This window comes from Misgurnus anguillicaudatus, chromosome 14, assembly GCF_027580225.2.
Source record: "Misgurnus anguillicaudatus chromosome 14, ASM2758022v2, whole genome shotgun sequence".
Lineage (NCBI taxonomy): Eukaryota > Metazoa > Chordata > Actinopteri > Cypriniformes > Cobitidae > Misgurnus > Misgurnus anguillicaudatus.
In genome coordinates, this window is record NC_073350.2 from 13,853,894 (window position 1) to 13,878,412 (window position 24,519).

Sequence of the window (24,519 nt, forward strand, 5' to 3'; positions counted from 1 at the left end):
GCAACCTGAATGGATACTCACGATTGTGTTAGGGCCATAGCCATGGCTCGGTGGCTCCAGTGCATCATTATGATTTTAACTCCAAAAATCAGTCCTAAACTTGTAATGCGTTTCAGTAATACATTTCTAACATTTACTTTACGGTGAGTAAATTAGAGTGTAATTTCATTTTTTGGGGAGAATTATTCCATTAAAAGCATTAAATTAATCTTACATTTTCTTTATTTTTTTTAGAAACAGTCACACAGATGAATTATTTTTTACAGATACTTTTTAATCGATTGTATGTCAATTCTTTATAACATAAGAGAAGAAGAACAAGTGAAACATTTTATATTTAAGACTACAAAAGTAAACGTCACATACTAAACCAGCATAAAATCATGAACTGTGGTCACTTCAAATGCTTAGGAATAACCTGAGGTTGGTGGTGTTTTAGTCCAGTATCTCGAGTTATCTTTGATGGAGATGAAAGCTCATCTAGTTGGGTTTGGTCAGAAGCTGAGTGGAGAACTCATACAGGTCTTTATTGATCTTCTTCAAAGTTCTCACTTCCTCCTCCAGTTCAGACACTCGTACCTTTGTGTTCTCTCCATCACCAAACACGCTCTGAGAAAACCAGAGAAACAGACGGTTACAGACACTCCATTTCAAATTTATGAACTTTATTCCTCTTTATTTGACAGACAAAAAAATTATGTGAGGCTGAGCAAATACAATAGTCACTCCTGGGTGAATTTCAGGTGAACTCTTTCAGCTTTTATTGAACCTTGAATAACCCTTTAATCTAAAAGAGCTAAATTGCAAGCATGAATAAGCTGGAAGATAAAGTGTGTTTTAAAAACTGCATTTGAGAATTCTCGTTCCACCACCGATTTTCGCTGAGGTCATCAAATCCCGTTTTAAAACATCCCTAATCTAGCAGAGAAAATATTGACATTCCCTTTGTGCTGAATTCCCCCCTCGCAGGTAAACACCGGGTGACAGCGATGCACATTTTCCCCAGATTAAGTCAGGGGGGAGGTGGATAAACTCTTGCTATCTAGTTATATATTTATTTACATGCATTTACTCAATAGGCACAGCGGACTCGGAGTTCACTGGCTGGATCGTGCTCCCTTTTGAGAGTGAAACTAATCCACTTAATGGTCCCCCCAGTGCCGGACTCCGTTTAAAAGTGTCGGAGCTCCGTGAGGAACAGGGAACAACCTCTATGCTGACCTGACGATCATAGACAAATAATGACAACGGACCCCGTCTGTCCCTCCAGATGGACAGAACTGCGGGGACCATCTGGCCGGCCTGTTTTTTGACATTTTAAGAGGCTAAAATGATGTTTTTGGATTGGCCATAATTAGATTTGTGGTTCGCTGTATCTTCTTTAGCTGCTTAAACAACAAAGAATGTAAAAAGTGTGTGTATAGATATTCAATGTACACAGATATACTGGACCTAACTGTTGCCATCAGAAACCTTCCTATGATGGCATATAAATTGTGACCCTAAACCTTTAAGGGTCAACCTTAAAGGGCCACTCCACTTTTTTGAAAATATGCAAATTTTCCAGCTCCCCTAGAGTTTAACATTTGATTTTTACCGTTTTGGAATCCATTCAGCTGATCTCCGGGTCTCAGGGCGCTACCACTTTTAGCATAGCTTAGCATAATCCATTGAATCTGATTAGACCATTAGCATCGCACAAAAAAATAACCAAAGAGTTTTAATATTTTTCCTATTTAAAACTTGACTCTTCTGTAGTTACATCATGTACAAAGACCGACAGAAAATTAAAAGTTGAGATTTTCTAGGCAGATCACCTAGGACTATACTCTCATTCTGGCGTAATAATAATCAAGGACTTTGCTGCTATAACATGGCTGCAAAAGGCGCAATGATATTATGCAGTGCCCGAAAATAGTCCCCTGCCATTACTAAGGGGATTATTCTGCGTAATTTCATTGCACCTCCTCCAACCATGTTACGGTAGCAAAGTCCTTGATTATTAGCCTACGCCAGAATAAGAGTATAGCTCCTAGCCATATCTGCTTAGAAAATTGCAAAATTGCTTAGGCCTTAGTAGTTTTAAATAGAAAAAATATCGAAACTCTTTGGTTATTTTTAGAAAAATCGATCACTTTGACCCATGCAATTCACTTTGACCCATGCAATTTACAAAAAACATATTGTTACCGAACGTGGGTGTGCATTGAGTCTTTTCCAACGCCTTCCCTGTTTGCCAAAAGCACCTGAGACATTGTGTGGCTGACAGTAGGTAGATAATTTTCATTGAGCCAGGCCTGTCAATCAATTTTGAATGCACATTTTAGCCGTTACCTTGGTGTCATCATCAGATAATGAATGAAAATAAATAGAGCAGCGTCCCAAATTAGTTGCAAGGCCACAAAGTTTCTTTCTGACTGACTGGTGTGTGTGGAGACTAGAGGTCTTCTCGGGTCCAAAAAAATGTACCCGACCTGAAATGACGCGAATCACTCTATACCCAAATCCGACGTGCATAAATAATTTTTTTTTTTTTAAAACCCGACCCAAGACAAACCCGAGAAAACCCAAGTCTTACCCGAACTAGTGGCGCGGATGTAAACGGCACTGACGTGTGTGCATTCTGCAGATCCACATGCAGCTGTCATAAAGAAACTCTGGTGGCCTCGCAACCAATTTGGCGAGCTGCTCCATTTGTTTTACTTTGTTATCTGACGACAACTCCAATGTAACCGCTAAAATGTATACATTTAAAATTGACTGACAATTTGGCAAGATGAGAGGTTTGAAAAGGACATTGACGCACACACGCGAGAGAGTTCGGGTCTTCTCGGTTCCGTTCAGCAAAAACACTTAAATTATCCGAGACCCGATGCCGCTATTATTGTACCCGACCCGTGTCCGAGGCACATGTGAAACTTTTAGGACCTCGGGTTTTCGGATCAAAGTGGACCCGTGAAGACTCTAGCGGGGACACAGACTGCACACATGTCGGTGCCATTTACATTTGGGTCGAGCTGAGCTAAAAAAAATACCACTGGGTCTGGTCGGACTTGGGTCCAATTTTCGCCTTTTTTTTTCAGGTTGGGTCTTTCTTTAAAAAAATACATATTTATTGGGTTAAAAAGTGATTCGGGTTCTTTTTGGGTTTTATTTCATAAAAAAGTTTTTTATTTCAATTTCATGGCAACTTTCACTTTATGTTTCAATCAATTGGTCTGACTGTGTTCTCCTCCAATGGCTCTCAAAAACCTCTTCCCCTAGTTTTCCTCATGCCAGGGTTTTCACTGTTCTGAGATCAGAACTCACAGCCCAGTTGAGCGGCTCTATCAGCAGATTAAATCAGTGGAGACTCTAAAAGAGGTGTGTGTGTGTGTGTGTGTGTGTGTTTGTGGACAGCTGATTTCCTGTAAGTAGTAGTAAATGGGATGGTCTACTCTATATAATAGATCAGTATCATATTGACCACTAGTGCACACATTTCTCACACCGCTACTGGCCTCTTCCCAAAAAATCAGATGAACTGCGTTTGAACAAATAAAACGCTGATAAATGTACACCTGTACCTTTATTAATAAATGTTTTGAATAATAGTGCTCATTTTGTGACCCTGTCTATGAAATCAAGGCTGAAGTCTCAGAATGAGCATCAATGTTTGATTTCAATCTTTGACATGACCTTACTCAGTCAATATTAAAGATATCAAGGTTAGATTTTCACAGAATTATGTAGGATATTTGTATGTAGAAAACAGTAAATCACAAGATTATATATACACCACTATATTGTGGTACGTACAGTGACATAAAATAATTCATGTTTTTGGTTATACCGCCCACCATTAGTTGTAGTTATGAAAATGAGATGAGCATTTGTGACCCTAGACCACAAAACCAGTCATAATTTTCTGAAATTGAGATTTATACAGCATCGTATAGATGGAAAACTGAATAATAAGCTTTTAATTAATGTATGGTTTGTTAGGATAGGACAATATTTGGCAGAGATACAACTATTTGAAAATCTGGAATCTGAGAGTGTAAAAAATCTAAATATTGAGAAAATTGCCTTTAAAGTCGTCCAGACTAAGACATTACTTCATCAGTCACTCTCAAAAACAACTTTTTGATATATTTAGGGTAGGAAGTGTATACGGGTGATTCTCACGAAACCATTGAAACACCACGGCACTAATGATTTTAGCTTTAAAATGTGTAATATAGTAACATTAAAAAGCATCAGAATTAACACAATACTGTGTTCTACCTTGCACAATGTGTGATTTCAACATAAGAATTTATAATTGTAAATTTTATCTCATTTTCTGCTGAAATTCTCATTACCGCAATGTGTCCGGCTGTGTTTGAACCTGCGTTATGTTGTAATTTAATCAAATTAACACAAAAATATAAAAAAAAAAAAATGGATGTTTTGCTAGACTACTTTAGATGACAGAAAAAATATTTACTGAATATTCATGTATAATAATAATGAAGAAAAATTAGGAAAATGATGTGTCCATGCCTGATGTTCTCATCCTCCGCAACACTTTTTGAGAACAGTTTAAGCACACATACAGAATTTTAATAAAGTTAGATTTTGAGTGACCAAGCACATGGACCAGTTACTTCAAGATGGCTACCAGGTAAGATCATTTACAGTTAATTTGAAATATTGTCTTGTCAGAATGCTTACACGACATTTTGATTATCATTACCGCAACAGATGCTTATTAAATGTTAATTTAATTAATAGAAGCATAATACTTTGATTTTAAATGCATGTGCAGAATCTCCAAATTATGTTCTTTCAGGTTTGTCATGTCATTTTGAAAATATGTCAGTGTTGATGTTTTCTGACTGTTGCGGTAATGAGATTTTTTAGGACTTATTTGTTAAATTATGTTCCAAAAAGTGTTAAATGATAAGTAAAAGTTTTTAAATTAATGTTCCCATTTACTCCAGACTTTGTTTTTCAATGTCTGGTGGGAAAAAAGTAAATTTAAGCAATTTTTACATTTTCATGCTTGACATTTTTAAAACCAAGTTTTCGTGAGAATCACCAATAAAATATCTTCATGAAACATGATCTTTATTTAAAATCCTAATTGGCATAAAAGAAAAATCTATTATTTTGACCCATACAATGTATTTTTTGCATTTGCTACAAATATACCCAAGCTACACATGGTTTTGTGGTCCAGGGTCACGTTTAGGTTAAAAGATATTTACATAAAAATCTAAATATATAATATGATTATAAGTTCAGGCCTCTGACATATTAATGATGAAATTCTGATGGCAGCGGCGAGTTTCATTTACCTTGTCTGTGATAGCACACATCAGAGAGTAGAGCTCGTCTGCTTTCTCCATATATGTCCCCTCCAGCTCCTGTGATTTAAATAGACCAAACAAAACGCTTGTAACATCAACAGAATAATACATTAAAAAAACGATCCAGCATGCTAATAAAGCTCTTGTGTGTGCCTACTTCCCATGATACAAACGTCCTCATGATGGTGTGCCAACCGTGAGAGACCTTGTTTCTAATTGACCCCGTCTACTGCAGTCTGATCACTACTGACAGTGAATAAGTGGCCCGGGGGTTTGCGCAGGGACTGACGTTGTTCCAAGGGTCCGACGAGATTATTAAAGCTGACAATGAAAATCCCAGCAAGGTCAATCTCTTTTTAACAGCTCTTCCCAGATCCTGCCATCTTACTCAACTGATTTATGGACCATCAGTGTAGGTCTGCGTGAATTTACAGTTTATTGTATGACGGATACAGTGCGCTTGCTAATTTTACAGTAAGAGGAAAGCTGGTGCTGCTGCCCGGCACATGAGTTTCATTGTGCTGGTAAAAACACTTGCATATGTCCACTGCCGTACAGGGCATCTCAAAGAGCAAAACTAATATTGAATTTTGCAATACTATGATGTCAATTTTCTTTTATTAGAAAAGATTTCACAGTAAGTAAACCAAGCACTTTTAGAAAAATTTCAAAAAGTACACCATTGCCCATACCAATACCTCAGGAGGTGCATACTGGTACCAAAGAGTGCATACTGCAGGGCTCGACATTAAGGCTTGTCCGCTTGTCCGGGACAAGTGGATTTTTTGTAGGACAAGTGTAAGAGAAAATTAGTTGTCCGACTGGACAAGTTAAATTTCAATCAACGTTACTTCACGTTATGTGCCGTTAACGACAGAGCAGAACGCGCAGCCCAAACACAGAGCGGAATATTGAACAGAGAGTGCGCACGCCGACACACACGTTTACATGTACTGTTATTGTTACTAAACAAGCTGTGCGCGCATTAAACCTGATCGCCGAACACGGAGGGGCGGTAGTCACGGGACGGGATGGAGTGAAGTGGAGAGTGTTTCTTCAGGCTCCGGGGTGAATATAAATGACTTCACTGTGTGTCAAAAAAGCCGATTTAAGTCCGTATTTTTTCTCTTCTAACGTTCTGTAAAACACATAATAGGCTTAAAATCTTGTTTAAGAATCTGTTTTATAACGAGAATCTCTCTTTCAGCGCGCCTATGTCTGTGTGCGCCGCGCGACAGCTGATCTGAATCGGACAGAGTTCGTCACTGTACATTAAAAATCCCACACAAACATTACAGCGTAAATGCTAGGTTTAAGATTGATTTTATATATAGATAATCTATATACATTTATTCTAATAAGTTATTTAAAACATGGTAATGTACAGTGTTTTAATGTCAGACAATCATTGAAAAATCTTCTATTATTTTGCTTTAATTGCTAATGTTAGTCCGGGTTTGGTTGAAGGCTACAGTTTGTCCGGTTAGAACAAGTATGTCTCACTCAAAGTATTCAAATCGTTGACTTTATTAAATGTGCATAGATGTGTGGTTAGTATAATGCACGCAGACGCACAGTCCACAAAACCTCCTTTGATTTGAATCAATCCTGCTTATTTAAACTATAACTATTTTCACTATTCAGCCGATCTCCTTTCGCGTTATCATTCACCTGGGGCACGTTCAATCTCACACCGGTGCGCAACGTTTTGCTACGGTTTCCGGGTTGAACGACATGTTTCCTTGAAACGGTGTGCAACGGAATGCAACAGGTTTTAGAAGCGTTTTCTCTTGTTTGGTGGGTGTGTCAGAAATGTCAGCCCAATCAGCGGCAAGATGTATAAAACCACGCGATAGTAAAGAGACAGCTCGCTCAATGGGTTCAAGTTGGAATGTTTTCTTTCATTCTGGACACCAAGGTCAGTGACTGTAACATTGAGGGTCTTTTACAGTATTAAACACACATTTATAACGATTTCATCAGGCTTCAGAAACATTTAAAAAAGAACACAAAGAATGGCCTCTCAGCTACCGTAGTTGCAACTCTTGCGTCATCACAAAAGGTGTTCAATGCATCACCGTTTCAGTTTAATAAACGTTGTGCAACGTTTTGTCGGGGCTGAACGCAGCCCTGCTCTATTCTCCGACACTGCGCAGACTCTATAGCGGAAAGTTTTGGAACAGTCCATTTCGCACTTAATAACAGGGGTGACCGGATTAGTCCATTTATTAAAGGTGACACTTTTCTACAATCATTGAAATGTGGGAAAAATGAAGAGAAAGGCAGAAGATATAGCATCATTCTTAAGAAAGAGCAGCAAGAAGCAGCCAAATGATTTGATTAAATTATTTGATTATGATTATTTGATTAAATAGTTTTAAAAAACATGAGGTTGAATTATGACTATGGGGCGGTTTCCCAGACAGGGATTAGATTAGTCCTAGACTAAAATAAATGTGAGAGCTGTCCAAACTGAAAACAACTTACTCTGACATATCTTAAAATACATCAGGGACCTTTGTTTTGCCTCAAAATTAATGCCGGTACTGTTTTTAGTAAGGCATGTTTGTTAAAACTAGCTATATTTTCTAATTAAACTAAGACCTAGTCCTGGTTTAAGCTAATCCCTGTCCGGGAAACCGCCCCTATAAATTTTATGTTAATCTCAATTCATTTTAATTAAAATTCAAGTATTGTAGCAATTGTATGTTATACATTATTCTTATTAACACACCTATAATACTTAAAAGTATTTTAAGGTTGGATGATAGAGATTTTATGTGCACCAAAGTAACTGCTGGCCCCTGCCTGGCCACCCCTATGAGAAATCCCTTGCTCCGCCACTGATTAGCAAAACACAAAAAATACATTATATTATAAATCTTTACCCGGACAAGTGACTTTTGTGCATGGACAAGTGAAACACAAATTTACTTGTCCGAAGGACAAGTTGCTCAAAAAGTTAATGTCAAGCCCTGCATACTGTATTAGTACCTCAGAGGTACATACAGGTACCACGAGTGCATATTAGTACCTCAGAGGTACATACTGGTACCAAAGAATGCATATTAGTACCTCAGAGGTACATACTGGTACCAAGAGTGCATATTAGTACCTCAGAGGTACATACTGGTACAAAGAGTGCATATTGGTACCTCAGAGGTACATACTGGTACCAAGAGTGCATATTGGTACCTCAGAGGTACATACTGTATTAGTACCTCAGAGGTACATACTGGTACCAAGAGTGCATACTGTATTAGTACCTCAGAGGTACATACAGGTACCAAGAGTGCATACTGTATTAGTAAGTCAGAGGTACATACTGGTACCAAAGAATGCATACCGTATTAGTAAGTCAGAGGTACATACAGGTACCACGAGTGCATATTAGTACCTCAGAGGTACATACTGGTACCAAAGAATGCATATTAGTACCTCAGAGGTACATACTGGTACCAAGAGTGCATATTAGTACCTCAGAGGTACATACAGGAACCAAGAGTGCATATTAGTACCTCAGAGGTACATACAGGTACAAAGAGTGCATATGAGTACCTCAGAGGTACATACTGTATTAGTACCTCAGAGGTACATACTGGTACCAAGAGTGCATACTGTATTAGTACCTCAGAGGTATATACTGTATTAGTAAGGGTGTCACGATTTCGATTTTAAATCGAAATCGATCGAAATTAAGTCACAGCTTCGAACTTCGAATTAAAAAATGGGATCGTCGATTCTGCCACGCCCCCATTTCACGTCTGGTCGGCTTGCCAAGCGAGGAAAAAAACTCTCAGAGATGCCTTTAAAAACATCTGTCCAGCAGAAAGCGATCATATTTTAAGGGATGTATTGCTACAACGAGGGATGTATTGCTACAACTCCTTGAAATGCATATCATAAACAGGATTACCAGTGGTCTGACTTTGGACAGAGCGCAGCTCTCTGCACTTGCGCGATAGTGAGGGAGGCGCAAAGATGCAGGCTGCAGCGGGTTATATTTTAAACAAAAGGATAGTTTGCCTCAGCTTGCATGAAACGCATAAAACTGAACAAATACATAAGGATTACTACTTTAGTTTATGTTCAGACTTCGGACAGATGCGAGAGCGCTTGCACGTGAGACAGAGAGAAGTGCAGCTGCTTATGATGCTGGATTTATTTCAGATGCTATGAGTCCAAGACACATGCATTAAGTCCATGTGCATTAAGTCCATGTTAGAGATGCGCGGATGGACTATTATTTCATCCGCAACCGCATAACAAAACTCATCATCCGTCCACCACCCATCCGCACCAACGTTTCTTCTTTGTAAAACTTATTCCAGGCAACCCTTTTCTGACATTCTATTTTCTTTGTTTTTAATTCTCATTTTTTGAGTTTGCCACGTACCTCCTTCGCCAGCGTTGACAAGAGCTATGTCAAAATGCATCCTCATTTCTCCGCGCTGTTAATGATAGAACGAATGGATCCTTAACATACCGAGGATATCCCAAACAATTAAAAGCTTTATTAAATAAAAGTGTGTATTTATTAGAAAACTTTTTCTTGTCACTGTTTTAGTATTATAAGTTATGTTTTGTGTTAATATTCTGTTTATTTTGCGTATATTTCTAGGTTCATTATATGCTGTTGAATAGATTAATCTACATCAATGTGTCATATGTTCTAAAATAAATTAATATTTTTCTGATTACATATTTATTTTAATAAGTCAGAAATGTCTCCGCTGTTTTCTGCTGACAGGCGCGGTGGGCGCTACTGGGGGCGTGTGCAGCAGGTGACGCAAATTGTGGGTCCTCAGAAGGCTAGACCGTCTCATTTCAGTTCTCTTCTTGAACTTCTGTGGCTGCCACTTTGAAAGGCAGAGAGGTCGCATGCTTAGGACACAGCTATTAACAAACAGTCGACCGAATTTAATAAAAATATTATTTTTCGTCACGTCATCCGCCCGATCCATGTAACTGCCAACCGCGCATAGTCCATGTGTGTGCAAGAAGGAATCCTCTCTCTACAAGCTCTCGCTTTAAGCCCACAAACCCCCAAGCGAGTTGTGCAATGTGCATGTTAATGTTAAAGTATAATAATAATAATAATAATAATAAATAAATAAATAAATAATGGCATATAATTTTTGTCTAAATTATATGCCATATAAAAAATATGTAAAAATCGAGAATCGGATCGAATCGTGACCTTAGAATCGAAAATGTAATCGAATCGAGGATTTGGAGAATCGTGACACCCCTATGTATTAGTACCTCAGAGGTACATACTGGTACCAAGAGTGCATATTGGTACCAAGAGTGCATATTGGTACCTCAGATGTACATACTGGTACCAAAAAGTGCATATTGTATTAGTACCTCAGAGATACATACAGGTACCAAGAGTGCATATTGGTACTTCAGAGGTACATACTGGTACCAAGAGTGCATATCGGTACCTCAGATGTATATACTGGTACCAAAAAGTGCATATTGTATTAGTACCTCAGAGGTACATACAGGTACCAAGAGTGCATACTGTATTAGTAAGTCAGAGGTACATACTGGTACCAAGAGTGCATATTAGTACCTCAGAGGTACATACAGGTACAAAGAGTGCATATTGGTACCTCAGAGGTACATACTGGTACCAAGAGTGCATATTGGTACCTCAGAGGTACATACTGTATTAGTACCTCAGAGGTACATACTGGTACCAAGAGTGCATACTGTATTAGTACCTCAGAGGTATATACTGTATTAGTACCTCAGAGGTACATACTGGTACCAAGAGTGCATATTGGTACCAAGAGTGCATATTGGTACCTCAGATGTACATACTGGTACCAAAAAGTGCATATTGTATTAGTACCTCAGAGGTACATACAGGTACCAAGAGTGCATATTGATACTTCAGAGGTACATACTGGTACCAAGAGTGCATATCGGTACCTCAGATGTATATACTGGTACCAAAAAGTGCATATTGTATTAGTACGTCAGAGGTACATACAGGTACCAAGAGTGCATATTGTATTAGTACCTCAGAGGTATATACTGTATTAGTACCTCAGAGGTACATACTGGTACCAAGAGTGCATATTGGTACCAAGAGTGCATATTGGTACCTCAGATGTACATACTGGTACCAAAAAGTGCATATTGTATTAGTACCTCAGAGGTACATACAGGTACCAAGAGTGCATATTGATACTTCAGAGGTACATACTGGTACCAAGAGTGCATATCGGTACCTCAGATGTATATACTGGTACCAAAAAGTGCATATTGTATTAGTACGTCAGAGGTACATACAGGTACCAAGAGTGCATATTGTATTAGTACCTCAGAGGTACATACAGGTACCAAGAGTGCATATTGGTACCTCAGATGAATATTCTGGTACCAAAAAGTGCATATTGTATTAGTACCTCAGAGGTACATACTGGTACCAAGACTGCATACTGTATTAGTACCTCAAGAGGTACATACTGGTACCAAGAGTAGTACATGCTGGTACTAAATAGTGCATACTGTATTACATCAGATCTACATAATGTACTAGTACAAAATGTATACGTATCTGTATCTAAATGGTAGCTTCATATTAGGACCTTTTCAAAGAGTACTGTCCTAGTGACAGCTCAGGATAATTTTTTGACCGTTTGTTCTGAAAGTGTGACAGAATTACTCCTTAAAAATTGATAATCCAAAAAAGTGATATTACAATAGACAAGTGCAACCAAAAGCTTTGGACTTCACCAACAAAACTGACCCGTCAACCTCACCAAGAGCTTTTGCCCCACCAATGAGCCGCCTAATCCCCAGCCAAATAATAGCTTTAATATCTTAATGTAGTTATTAAGCAATGGTCCTCTGCTCCATTAACAAAGAATGTAAAAGCCCTGAGGTCCTCAAAGATGGAAACACGTCATTACAGAAACCCCTTCCTCGTGTCTCTGACCTCCATCTGGATCCATCAACCAGCAATGGTAATAGACTTTTCCCCTCTTGTGATTATTAAAAGGGTCACGTAGTTCATTTCAGGCCAAGCGTCGCTGCGCGGCTCTCCCGACAGACCCCTCCGTTCCCTTCCAACCAAATAATGAAAACAATTCTGAAAGAGAAATTAATTTCTCAGCTCTTAAATTACACGCTGTGCGGTACCCTAATAACACCACATGTGTGATGTTGCGTGCAGCCTCCAGGTCGCGATTGACTATAAGTATTAATGCACTCATCAAAACATTTTTTTCAAGTTTCCCGTTGCCGAGCAGAGGTGCAAGTGCAGTGTTTTTCAGATAGCATGTGCAACCCCAGGGGCTGAAAGATTAACCGTGCAGTAAATAAACTGCTGAGGAGGGGCAGGAAGGAGGAGGAAGGATGAGAGTATAAAGAACTGCAAAGGTTGGACCCAAAGAGCAGGTGGTGGGCAATTTTAAGACTTTGTATGAGCATTTCATTTATATGTCTATAATTGATTTAGACGTGGGAGGAATTACAGCCGGGCCACAAACAGCTGTTGCTCAGCACCGCTGTATACATTCATCATCCCGACACACGGCGGTGGAGGGCCGACATATCCATCTGTGAAAGCTGCATTAAAACTTCCTCTGGTCCAATCATATCACCAACATGCAGCTGTTACATACAATTAAATTCAAGCCTAATTAAAATGAGTTTTTTCCACAACCTATTTTCACCATAAAATGTCAAAATAAATAACAACATACAGTATCCACCTATAAAGAGTTTTACATAGTAAATGTAGATTTTCTGAAAGACTGTATCTGTGTTAATAGTTTGAGTAATGTTACCTGTGTGTTAGCTCCCGGTCTCAGACACACGCCGTCAACGCCTGTACCGTCTCCCTGCTCTGATGGGTTCAGGTGGCGACTGAACTGTGGCAATGGGATGGCTGGACGACTGTCGGGCAGAAACATGTTGGCAGGTGCTGGGATGATGAATGCATTGGTAACAGGACCTGTTGGAGAAACAAGATAAGAGTTGCTTATCAAATAGTCTGAGGCAGGAGTAAAATATCGGTTGTGTCAAAAAGCCTTTTTGGCTTTGTTAAGGTTTGGGAAAACCAAAATCCTTAGATAAAATGGTCCATTTCAACACTAAGCTCTTCTCAGTTGACACTAGACAACAATTCCAGCAACGAATGTGACCAAAGCACTTTCTCACGGAAAATGCATCAGATATTTTACTAGGATTGTTTGATTTTTTGGTTCATTCACACTGCCAATACTTGTTTGGATTCTGTACGTGTGTTCACACAGATGCCATAAAGATCCCTTATTGTCGGTTATTTCTCTCTCCAGAAACCACACACGTAAATGACTATAAAGCAGCACGTAACGCTGTTCTTTTATGCTGGTGAATGATCTCAGCTTCAGAGTAAATATTTGACGCGCTCCATGATCTCTGCTTCAGTCCAGTTGGCAGAAATTTCTCATCGTGAATGTTAATGTGCATTTAAAACTCCCTTTTTAAAGAGCTGAACGATGTATTATTGCAATGACACACATGCATTTTGTTTATTATAAGCTAATATAAGCACGTGACGCGCTATTTTTTTTATGTTGGTGAATGATCTCGGCTTCAGCATGTCTAGTGACAAACTCCCTGATCTCTTCTACAATCCTGGTTGTTATTCATTTCTCTTAGTGATTGCATGTAAATTCCTCATTGTAACAAGCTGAACCATAACTTATTGTTGCGATGACATGCGCATCCTAACTATAGCATGCCTCTTACGGCATTGTTTCTGTCTTGTTCACACAAATGGCTTCCGGGAATGTTATGGGAATGTTACTAGGTCCTCTTTACGGAAACGATTCCTGAACATTTAGGGGACGTGTTTGCGTTCACAGAGAATGGGTATTTTCTGGGACCAAAGTGCTGAATGAGGTTCAAAAAGCCAAATACTTGAATCAAAATCAAGATTTTCCCATTTTAAATGTCTGCATAGGACAATAAGACCAGTTAACATTATTTTAGGGGTGCAGTGGGTGCACCGATATATCGACCCATGATGCTTGCTATGCTTCTCAATGAATTACGGTGAAATGCCGCTACATCCAAAAGCCAGAGGGCGCTCTCGTGCAGAAACTCAATATGCGCTGTAGACAAAGAACCATACAGACGCAGCTATGACACGCAGCTCCAGGAAAAGGCTTAAGCATATATTTATATTGCTGTTCTTCAAACCTTTAAAGTATTTTCATTATAAAAAAGAATATTTATAATGATTATGTTTGACGAGTGTTGCTTTTTCAAATGCATGTTATAAACGACTCAAACTAACAGCGATTTCAGATCGATAAGGACTTACTGATCAAAAGCCGTAGTACATGAAAGAGCTGTGCATAAAAACAGCTGTGCGATTCAGAATAGTTATCGGCCCCGTATTGTTAGTGTATATCGGCACTTATCGTCGCAGCCCTGCTTTATCTAACAACATTTTGACATACATAAACGGACGCAAGATTACAAAAAATGACCGCAAATGTTCATATCGCAATGGTAGAGTATGCAACTGAATAAGTTTAACACTTCAAAAAAGTTATGTGTAGTCAAAGTTGAAGGTCGATGCGCATTTCGGACTGACTAGCGAGACAGTGATGCTTTTATTTCCAAAAAGAATGTAAAACAAGTATGTTGATTAGGGCTGTCACAATGATTAAATAATCGTCTCATCGCAATTTTTGGACCTCATCGCGATGATTTCAGATCACCACAATGATTGCACATCTCTCTAAAAACACAAGGGGGAGCTGCAGGAATAATTTTTTGTGCAGCCACTACAGACATGTGGTCCAGTACTAATATGACCTTAGCAGGATTGGCTACAATTTAAGGCCTGTTCTGGTATAGTCGGTTTATTTTGATTGCATTTTAATTTCATTTTTTAGTTATTTTTTCAGACACTTTATTGTGTTTACTTTTTTGAAAGATATATTCATTAAATAATTACTTTTAAATACGTGTTATGCGTATTAATATTTACTGACAGGTAAACCTTGCAAAAGATTTAATTTAAATAATCAATGAACAAACAAAAAAATTATGAGAATTAAATGTCAAAGCACTAAAACAGGCAATTAATTGTCATAATCGCCACAATTTATTAGGCAATTAACCGTCAGACAAATTTCATAATCGTGACAGCGCTAAAGTTGATTATAAAATGTTTAAACATAAAGCATTATCATACAGCATATTGTATTATTAAGCTTAAGTAATTGCATGTTTTCTAATATTTTGCATCCGTACTTACGGAAGTGCTAAAAAGCTCTTCAACGTCTGCTTACGCAGTTAGACAGATTCATCTGCCTATAACAATCAAATCTGAACATATGCCCATCAAAACACTGAAACACCCATCTGTATCACTCTATACAACTGCTGTATGAGACAGTCAGAAAAAAGATTTGTTTGTTTTTATATTGAGCTGACACAATATATTCAGCACTCATAGGAATAAAACACTGTCCCTACTGTTCACATGAGATTAATTAACAACATTCAGGACAAACTGAGCTTCTGGCAACTGCTGCTTACTTTCCTCTAAAGAACAGCTTAGCACAAATCATCTGACCACTGGGACTCGTTTGATCTGCATTAGTTCATGTACATCTCCCTACAGCAGATCGAAGTGTTATCTGTATCAGGGATCTAAACACAAACTTGTTTTCCAGACGGCTGCTTGAGCAGAAGAAACCCTGAGTGACCCTTTTTATAATTATTAACTGTGATTTGCACAGTTCTGCTAATAAGTTTACATACCCCTTGCAGAATATTCAAAACATTAATAATTAAAAATTTTAAGGGATCATTAAAATTGCATTTGTTTTTATTACGCACTGCCCTGAATGATAAACTATTTCACATAACATATGCTTTACATATGGCACGCAAGACGAAATAATAATTTACTAAAATAACCTGCAGTTAAACGTTGACATACCCTTGACTCTTGAAACGAAATAATGTTTACTGCAAGATCAGGCTGTTACGATTATGAAATCTGGCTGACGATTGATTGTCTATTAAATAACTGCAAATATGGTGATTAACAGGCTTTAACATTTATTATGATTAACTGTCACACAAATTATCTTAATTTTTGCTAATTTTTAATTAAAGGAACAGTATGTAAGAAATTTTGATCAATTAATCATAAAATGACCCTGATATGTCCCTAGACATTAAAAAAATAATTTTCATTTCAAATACTTATATCAAAATTGGAGTTGTAGCCCTCAACTGATGTTTATGTTGTCATTTTGTGTATTGACCATCAGTTGTGTGATTGCAGTACCAGTTTTAGCCACAGGTTTTGTGATTGCAATACCAGTTTTGGCCACAATCCTACATACTGTTTAACTAATTTTCATAAATTATTGTGAATACTTAAATTCTCACTTGCAGTATTAGCTTTAAAGGGACACTCCACTTTTTTTGATAATATGCTAATTTTCCAGCTCCCCTAGAGTTAAACATTTGATTTTTATCATTTTGGAATCCATTCAGCTGATCTCCGGGTCTGGCGCTAGCACTTTTAGCATAGCTTAGCATAATCCATTGAATCTGATTAGACCATGAGCATCGCGCTAATAATTATCAAAGAGCTTTAATATTTTTCCTATTAAAAACTTGACTCTTCTGTAGTTACATCGTGTACTAAGACCGACGGAAAATTAAAAGTTGAGATTTTCTAGGCAGATATGGATAGGGACTATACTCTCATTCTGGCGTAATAATCGAGGACTTTGCTGCCGTAACATGGCCGCAGGAGGCGCAATGATATTACGCAGTGCCCGAAAATAGTCCCCTGCTATTGAAAATAACCAAGGGGACTATTTTTCAGCCGTCGGTAATATCATTGCAAAGCTTTAAATAGAAAAAATATCGAAAGTCTTTGGTTATTTTTGAGTGCGATGCTAATGGACTAATCAGATTCAATGAATTATGCTAAGCTATGCTAAAAGTGGTACTACCAGACCCGGAGATCGGCTGAATGGATTCCAAAATGATAAAAATCAAATGTTTAACTCTAGGGAAGCTGGAAAATGAGCATATTTTCAAAAAAAGTGCAGTGTCCCTTTAATATAAGGTTATACACACCTATAAATAACGGATGCACAACATATCGTTATAGCATTGCAATGTGCACACTTGCAATAGTCACATTGCAGAACATGCAAAGGATTTGTAAGTTACACAAGAAATTAAAGGCAAAAGTTAATTCATCTAAAACAACTTTTCAAGTCAACTGTTGAAGTCATCCAGTATTTCTCCTATCACAATATACGCAATATTGTAATGTCATTTTCACCACAAATTGTGCAAACCTACTGTAAATATGACAGGGATGCAAACAGATAAGCAGTAAAAAGGTGAAAACATTGCGTGGACAGAGAAAACCTGGCAACCGAGAGGTTGATATAAGATATTTGCTTTACATGTTCATTTCTTGTTACTTTTAAGTGTATTTGCATCTCCTTGAAGACTAATTCAAACAGGTAGTTTAGAATGAATTTGACAAACTTATTAACAAAAATACAAAGCTGATCAAATTATGGAGAAATTTGAACATAACAGTAAGGGATAGTAGATGTAACGATGCTGCAGATACGACACATCATCCTTGTGTCTTCTCAAGCTGCACAACACTATTAAATATTTCTGTATAAATGACAGTATTACTGGCAGCTGTTTGCCAGTAACTTACTGTAGATTTAAATGTATGTTATTTACTGGCAACCGTTTGTTCAAAGTTAAAAGAACATTTAACATTAATAAGTCTTTATCTTTCTATGATAATCAAACTATAAAATAACAGCCTCATGCAAAGCATTCTGGGAACCAAAATCTGAAGGAAAAACAGAAAAAAGGTCGAGGAGGATTTCTGGTTCCCAGAATCCTTTGCATGAGGCTGTAATTTGATAGTTTTATTCTTTAAAGAAATGATAACTACTTTTAACTTTGAACAAAATGTTGCCACCAGTAAATAACATAAATGTAAATTTACAGTATGTAACTGGCAAACGGCTGCATAACTACAGCAAAAAATGTACAGTGAATGATTGACGAATAACCGTGATCAGATGATTATTTAATAATTGTGATAGCCCTACAGCAAGAGTTAAACATTTCCATAAGGGACCAGAAAATGCCAGTGATTTTCCATCAGATGAAACCAATAAACAAACAAAAACAATTAAGGTGAGTATTCATACTTCAAAGACACCGTGAAGCAATGGTTTTCTACGGCACAATTTTGTCCTGCCATCCTGCCATCCTCTAAAGATTAATCTTGAATAATTTCACGGAGAAAAAGAGAGAGTGAGAAGATCTATCACACAGAAGAGTCTGTTGGCAGATTAGATTAGACTCATAAACTGTGTTGGCGTTTGATAGAAAATTTCAAAAATGAGCTACATCACTCACTGTGAGTCATTCAGACTCGGATGACATCAGGAAGTTCAAACGCGTCACATGGGATGAAGGGTTTAATCCCAGCGGTGAAAGTTTCAGGGCATCATTAGTTTGAATAATAATAAAATAAAACAAATAAAATGCGGAAGAAAAGATGCTTGAGTATGTGCCCATGTGGTCTAATTAAAGCTCGCCGGCTTCCGTACATATGAATATAAGATATGGAGATCGACTTCAGGCAGTGAAAACCTTCCGTCTTTAACTTTGTAATTCTTCTGAAGTCTTTATACTAAGAATTGTTAATTTACTAAAGCCAGTCAATTGAACATAAAAAGCACTTTCACGATCTCTAAGCCTCTAGTTTGACCCGTGCTTTTGCAGAAAAAGAAAAGAGGGTGATAAATAGCTTTTTTGAGTCGCACCAGCTCAGTGAACTGTGTGTACATTAATCCCTGTTTTTGAACGATGCCAAAGCAATTATGATAAAACAGGTAAGCGGTGATGCAGCGGCAGGCGTCTTGGGGATGCAGCAGTTGCTCAGCTGTGCGGATTCATAATTTTTTTCCAGAAATTATGCAGATCATCACTTTCATTTGACATGTCTTTTACGGTTACACTAGCTTGTAAATTTACTCCTGATGGTAAGATGAACGTGTTGACGTGGCTAATAAGCAAACGCTGAATCAACGAAGGGCTTTTTTCATTTTATTCTGTGATGGTTTTTCACATTTCTGAGGGCTTATATTCAGTCTGGTAATAGGTAAATAATGAATCAATTCCACTAGCTTATTAAAATAGCAATACTTTTTTATGAGGTAAACATATACGCTACAGAAATGAGTCTGAATTAAAATGGCATAGTTTAATAAAAGCAAATATTTTGTGTAACGTAAGAAAAAAAAAACACTTTGAAAATATATTATTAAACATCGCCTTGGAAAGCGGTGAAGTTCATTAAATGCTTTTTTGTAAACAATTGATCAAATTTAAATATTTACTTGTTTGAGAACCCAGTGATTCAGTCCATCTCCCTTGTTGTGCCCAATTGGCCTACCCACAATTTATTGGCGCTGCACAGAATTAAAAAATCAAATCAGTGATGCTTTATTGACTTCATAAATTAAACTATATAAAAAACAGTTAAAAAATAGTAAATATTACATAAAAAATACTATCAAATCCTATGTCAAATTTTACCTGGTGTGAGAAAGTGTTAAGTTAGCGTAAAGATGTATGTTTAACCTGTTTGATATCTTGTCTGAAAAGGCATTACATTACAAATATTGTCGTACATTTAACCCTTATTCGGACTGCAATTGTTTCTCATGAGCAGTGTTGGGGGTAACGCATTACAAGTAATGTGCATTACAAATAATATTACCTTTCTGAAGTAACGAGTAAAATAACGCATTACTTTATAAATGTACACATTAATATTTGAGTTACTTTTTTAAAAAAATAATGCGAGTTACCTTTCAGTTGAATTAATTTGATTTAAAAAAATGCGCTAAATTAAACTGAACGTAGTCATGTAGAGTTACGCACTCTTATGTGTGCGCACCTTAGTGAAAACAGTTCGAGTCACAAACGGAGATGGCAGGCCAAACTTGACATTTTTGTGATGGAAAATGTAAAAAGTAACTAAGTAGCGCAATTTTCGGATGAAAATAAATTTGCGGTGGATGTCTAAGTTTATAATTCGAAACACCTGGAAATGCACTGCACACGTGGTTAATTACATGATCATTCACATCCCGTCAGTCAGGGCATGTGACTGCTCATCCGAGGGGCACTACTTCAAAGTAAGTGTTCGGAGTGTCATGTGTGTTGCTTGTGTTTTCACAAATATGTGTTTGTTGCATCATGTAAACCATGTACATGACATGTTTCGTCAAAAAAAGTGCCTGCTGCACACGCGTCAAAAGCATTTATGATAAAAGAGACGCTCACGTTCACAAAATACACGCAATACACTTCCTTAACAGTAAACTCTGATTATACATGAGATTATGTGAGTGTTTGGCAAACGCGAGCGTCTCTTTTATCATAAACCCTTTAGACGTTTCTGCAGCAGGCACTTATTTTGACAAGACACGTGATGCACACAGGATCTCTCGATGCGGCGAACACATATTTTGAAAAAAGGAACCACAAACATGACAGGCTACATACATATTGTGACGAACTTCGCATCGAGAGCCCTCGAGAAAAGAAGTCACCGGCTGCCACTGCATCCCGTAAACCTGGTTTATAGTTATTCGTATATATGTGGAATTTAATAGATTTTAAAATTGCATTCAGCACTTGTTGCTGCTATGATAAATAGACATTTTAGACATCTGTCTGTGTGTGCATATTTAAGGGTCGCGCACTCGCACGTCTGTGTGCTTCAAATGTGTCAGTCAGCACGAGAAAGATCGTTTCGAGTCTTGTCGCTCTTAATAACTCTTTTAACATCAAGCAAGTCCTGCACTCTATTTTCTAATTCCTGCATGTTTTAAAATGAAACCAAAATGAGATTTTATTTGAACATAAAAGGTCAAAGTTCAGTATCCATGGATATGTTTCTCTGCGTGGCTGGGTTACATTTCTTCATTTTTATAGCAAAAAATAGTGACTGCACACTCACTTGCAAAATAATTTTATTATGACCAACGTTTCGGCAAATAGCCTTCGTCAAGGTATGTGTGTACATTTCTTCATAACATGAACTCTATATGGGTGTAATATTTAAATTACGATAGTTTTTATCCACCACATTTATCAACGTACGATCATTTGAACAATGAGATTGGCGGCATACAAATGTTTTATGAATCACACGTGAACCCTTCCATATGATGATATTTGGAAGATCTGCGCTTGTTTCTATGTTAGATGTGTGTACTGTATTGTAAGAGGGTCACGTTTCAAAGAGGTTTAGAGTTTTAAATGATTTTGAGTTTAATCAATTCTGGCATGTTCAATTAACACTGGATTAATATTTTAAAATAATAACAATATTGGATATAACAAAGATGGGAGATTTGTTTGTTTGGCACATCCCACATCTTATGTCATGCTAAATTATGTTCAGTGTCACTCTCTGGATTAAAACTGAAAGACACATGATGAAAATCGAGCAGCTACATACACGCACACACACATGGGGTGAGAGCGTGTATAATACTTCATTATGTTTTTGTAAAGTATGCGGGTGGCATAACATGAATGTTAATGAAGGCTTAAAGACCTGTAGTAAAATTAAGAGCCTGTGGGTAGATTTACAGCATTCAATCATGGAAAATGGTGAGGGAACCCCTCATCATAAATTATAATCTCACTGAAATATATGCAAATCTTTTAACTTGACCATCACACAGAAACATAAGAGTCAGAGGCAACGCATCCACCCTGAAGCCGAACCAGGCACGACGAGCGTCAGCGTAACAAACTCGCACCCCTGTATATAAAGCAATGCCTGCTGATGGTCTTGTTATAATGGGCTACATTATGTTAGCAGTCATTCAGCCATGCAGTCTGTTTAGCTAAAGGCTCATCCGCCCTAATACGGTCTGAAATGCCTTTTAAGAAAAACACCTGGAAGCAGGTTGGATAAATAAAGCATGACGGGCTACTCTAGAGTAATAACTAAACGCCAGTCGTGGGCTGCGAGTGACATTTCTGGGAATCTTTGAAGCTTGTCATCACATTCAGGAAAAAAGCGAGAAAAAATATCACTTGCTTCAAAAGCGTCAACGTTCGTATAACATTTTAAACCCAGACAAATGCTGCCCAGATGTCTGTAAAGTTTAATCCCAACAGACCGCACGCACCTCCCAACCTCCTCTGCGGCTTCCTTCCAAGTGCGCTTACAGTCTAGATTTGAAAAATCAAGATAAATGTCCCAATTTCAGTTCGGTTTCTTGTTGACAAGGGAGCTGAATAATGTATTCAACGTCAGGAGGAATCTTAAGTGGAACAAGTGGACTTTTTCGTTTGTTTGCATGCTTGAAAGGGAGAGGAGAAAGGGAAAAGCACTGATATGCATATTGGCGTGATCTGAGATTCGATCCGCCAGCTCTAAAGTTGTTTTTGTTGTGCTAATAAACTCAATCTGCAAAGTGAAAAACGTATTTGTAGAGTAAATGGCTTATAAATAACACAGAGAAAGCTAGAGAGTGTACGTTGTGCCCATATAAACTTCGTTCTTGTTTTACTTCACCTGACAAGAGAGTACATTTAGGCTGCATCCTTCGTCTCTGTATAAATATATTAGCGTTAAAACCCAAGAGCCTGTTCTTTAGCTAGTTCTCCCAATCCAATAACTGCTGGAAATCACTTTAATTAACAGCAAAGGATGTTTAATGCAGCCCATCGGCAATTTATTACAGTCCCCCATCCCTTAAAAGCCCTGAAACACGCATACACTGTCGGCTCTTCCAAAACATAGTGAGCTGCCTATGTATATAGGCAGCATTGTAAGGCATCAGTGATTGATGATTATTATGTTGCTTTCATTTGGCCAAATACTAAAGCAGCAGAACGTATCCGTCACAGAGAAGGCAATCCCAGAAAGCACTGCGACAAGCTCAGCAAAAACTCATCCAAGATTGAGGATGAATAGAATAATGTTGATTGTGAATGTTATGAATTATTCATAATTCATTAATACAAAAAATGTTGGCTTAATATAAAAGCCACTGTTGCTCTAATAGCGTTCCCAATACAGACGTCTAACCATAGCCCAAAAATAAATGAAATAAAATAAATAAATAACCAGAACCAAACATCTTGTAATCACTGTTGACTTTGTTTAAAGTCCAACTGTGGGGAAAATCAGGATTTTATTGTGGTTTATTTAATATGTTTTAAGGCAAGCCATGTGCAAATTTATCATTCAACACCATAGCTGATTATTTTCTCTATAGACCCTTTTACTGTTTGTACACAATGATCAGGTGGCAACGTATGCGCGCGCGCATCTTGGCAACGAAATTATGTCAAGAATCAGCAGTGAAGCAAAACAGACAGAGAAAGTTGTTTAAAAAAATGACTATCAGCTTTTTCAACACAGCTACCAGATCCGTGTACTATAGTGGAGTGGATAGAAGACATTAGCAAATGACCAAATATAAAGTGGCCAGATAAATATATCTCGTATTTTCCGGTATATAAGGTCTATTTTCCGGTATATTATATTAGTGCAACCAAACGCAACGACCAGACATTTTGATGCTGGGAAACCGTTTTGATCAACATTCTGAATTCCCCCACACTGGGGAACGACGCCACGTCAGTTGCCAAGATGCACGCGCAGGCTATTTGATCACGTGTGTTTTAAAAGGGTCTATGAGGCTGTTTACACTTGGCATTAACATGTGTTTTCGTCGATCGGATCACAAGTGGACGACGTTAATGCCAGGTGTAAACGGTGTTCAAAACGTTTTGAGCTCGTCCACTTACGACCACTTTCAACCACATCCAGAGGTGGTCGAAACCACTTTCGATCGGATCGCTTTGTAGTTGCGGAACGCACATGTGGTTGAATGCGTTCGAACAGCCACACGCGACCGCCTTCTCTCCGCCCATTTATCTAATCTGAGGTATTAAACACAAGTTTTACGTCTTTTTTGACTTCTGGCGTGAACATTCGGTGAACAGCGCTATTTTTAGCCTTTCATTGATAAAACTAAGCGGCTGATCTCCGTAGTTTCGTTTTGAAAGCGTGTGAAAGTTGCGCGATCCTATTTCATCAATTGCGCTG

General features: G+C 37.8%; 1 protein-coding gene across 1 annotated transcript in view; it reads right to left on the reverse strand.

The window, feature by feature from the left end:
• Window positions 1–238: 238 nt before the first annotated feature.
• The window catches only part of wdr18 (WD repeat domain 18), a 76,379-nt gene continuing 52,098 nt past the window's right edge, over window positions 239–24,519 (reverse strand). The window contains exons 8-10 of the mRNA XM_073875914.1: window positions 13,142–13,308; window positions 5,322–5,390; window positions 239–609 (exon numbers count right to left, since the gene is read on the reverse strand). Of these exons, the coding sequence (XP_073732015.1) occupies window positions 481–609; window positions 5,322–5,390; window positions 13,142–13,308 (365 nt within the window). The 3' untranslated portion in view covers window positions 239–480. The remainder of the gene's footprint in view (window positions 610–5,321; window positions 5,391–13,141; window positions 13,309–24,519) is intronic.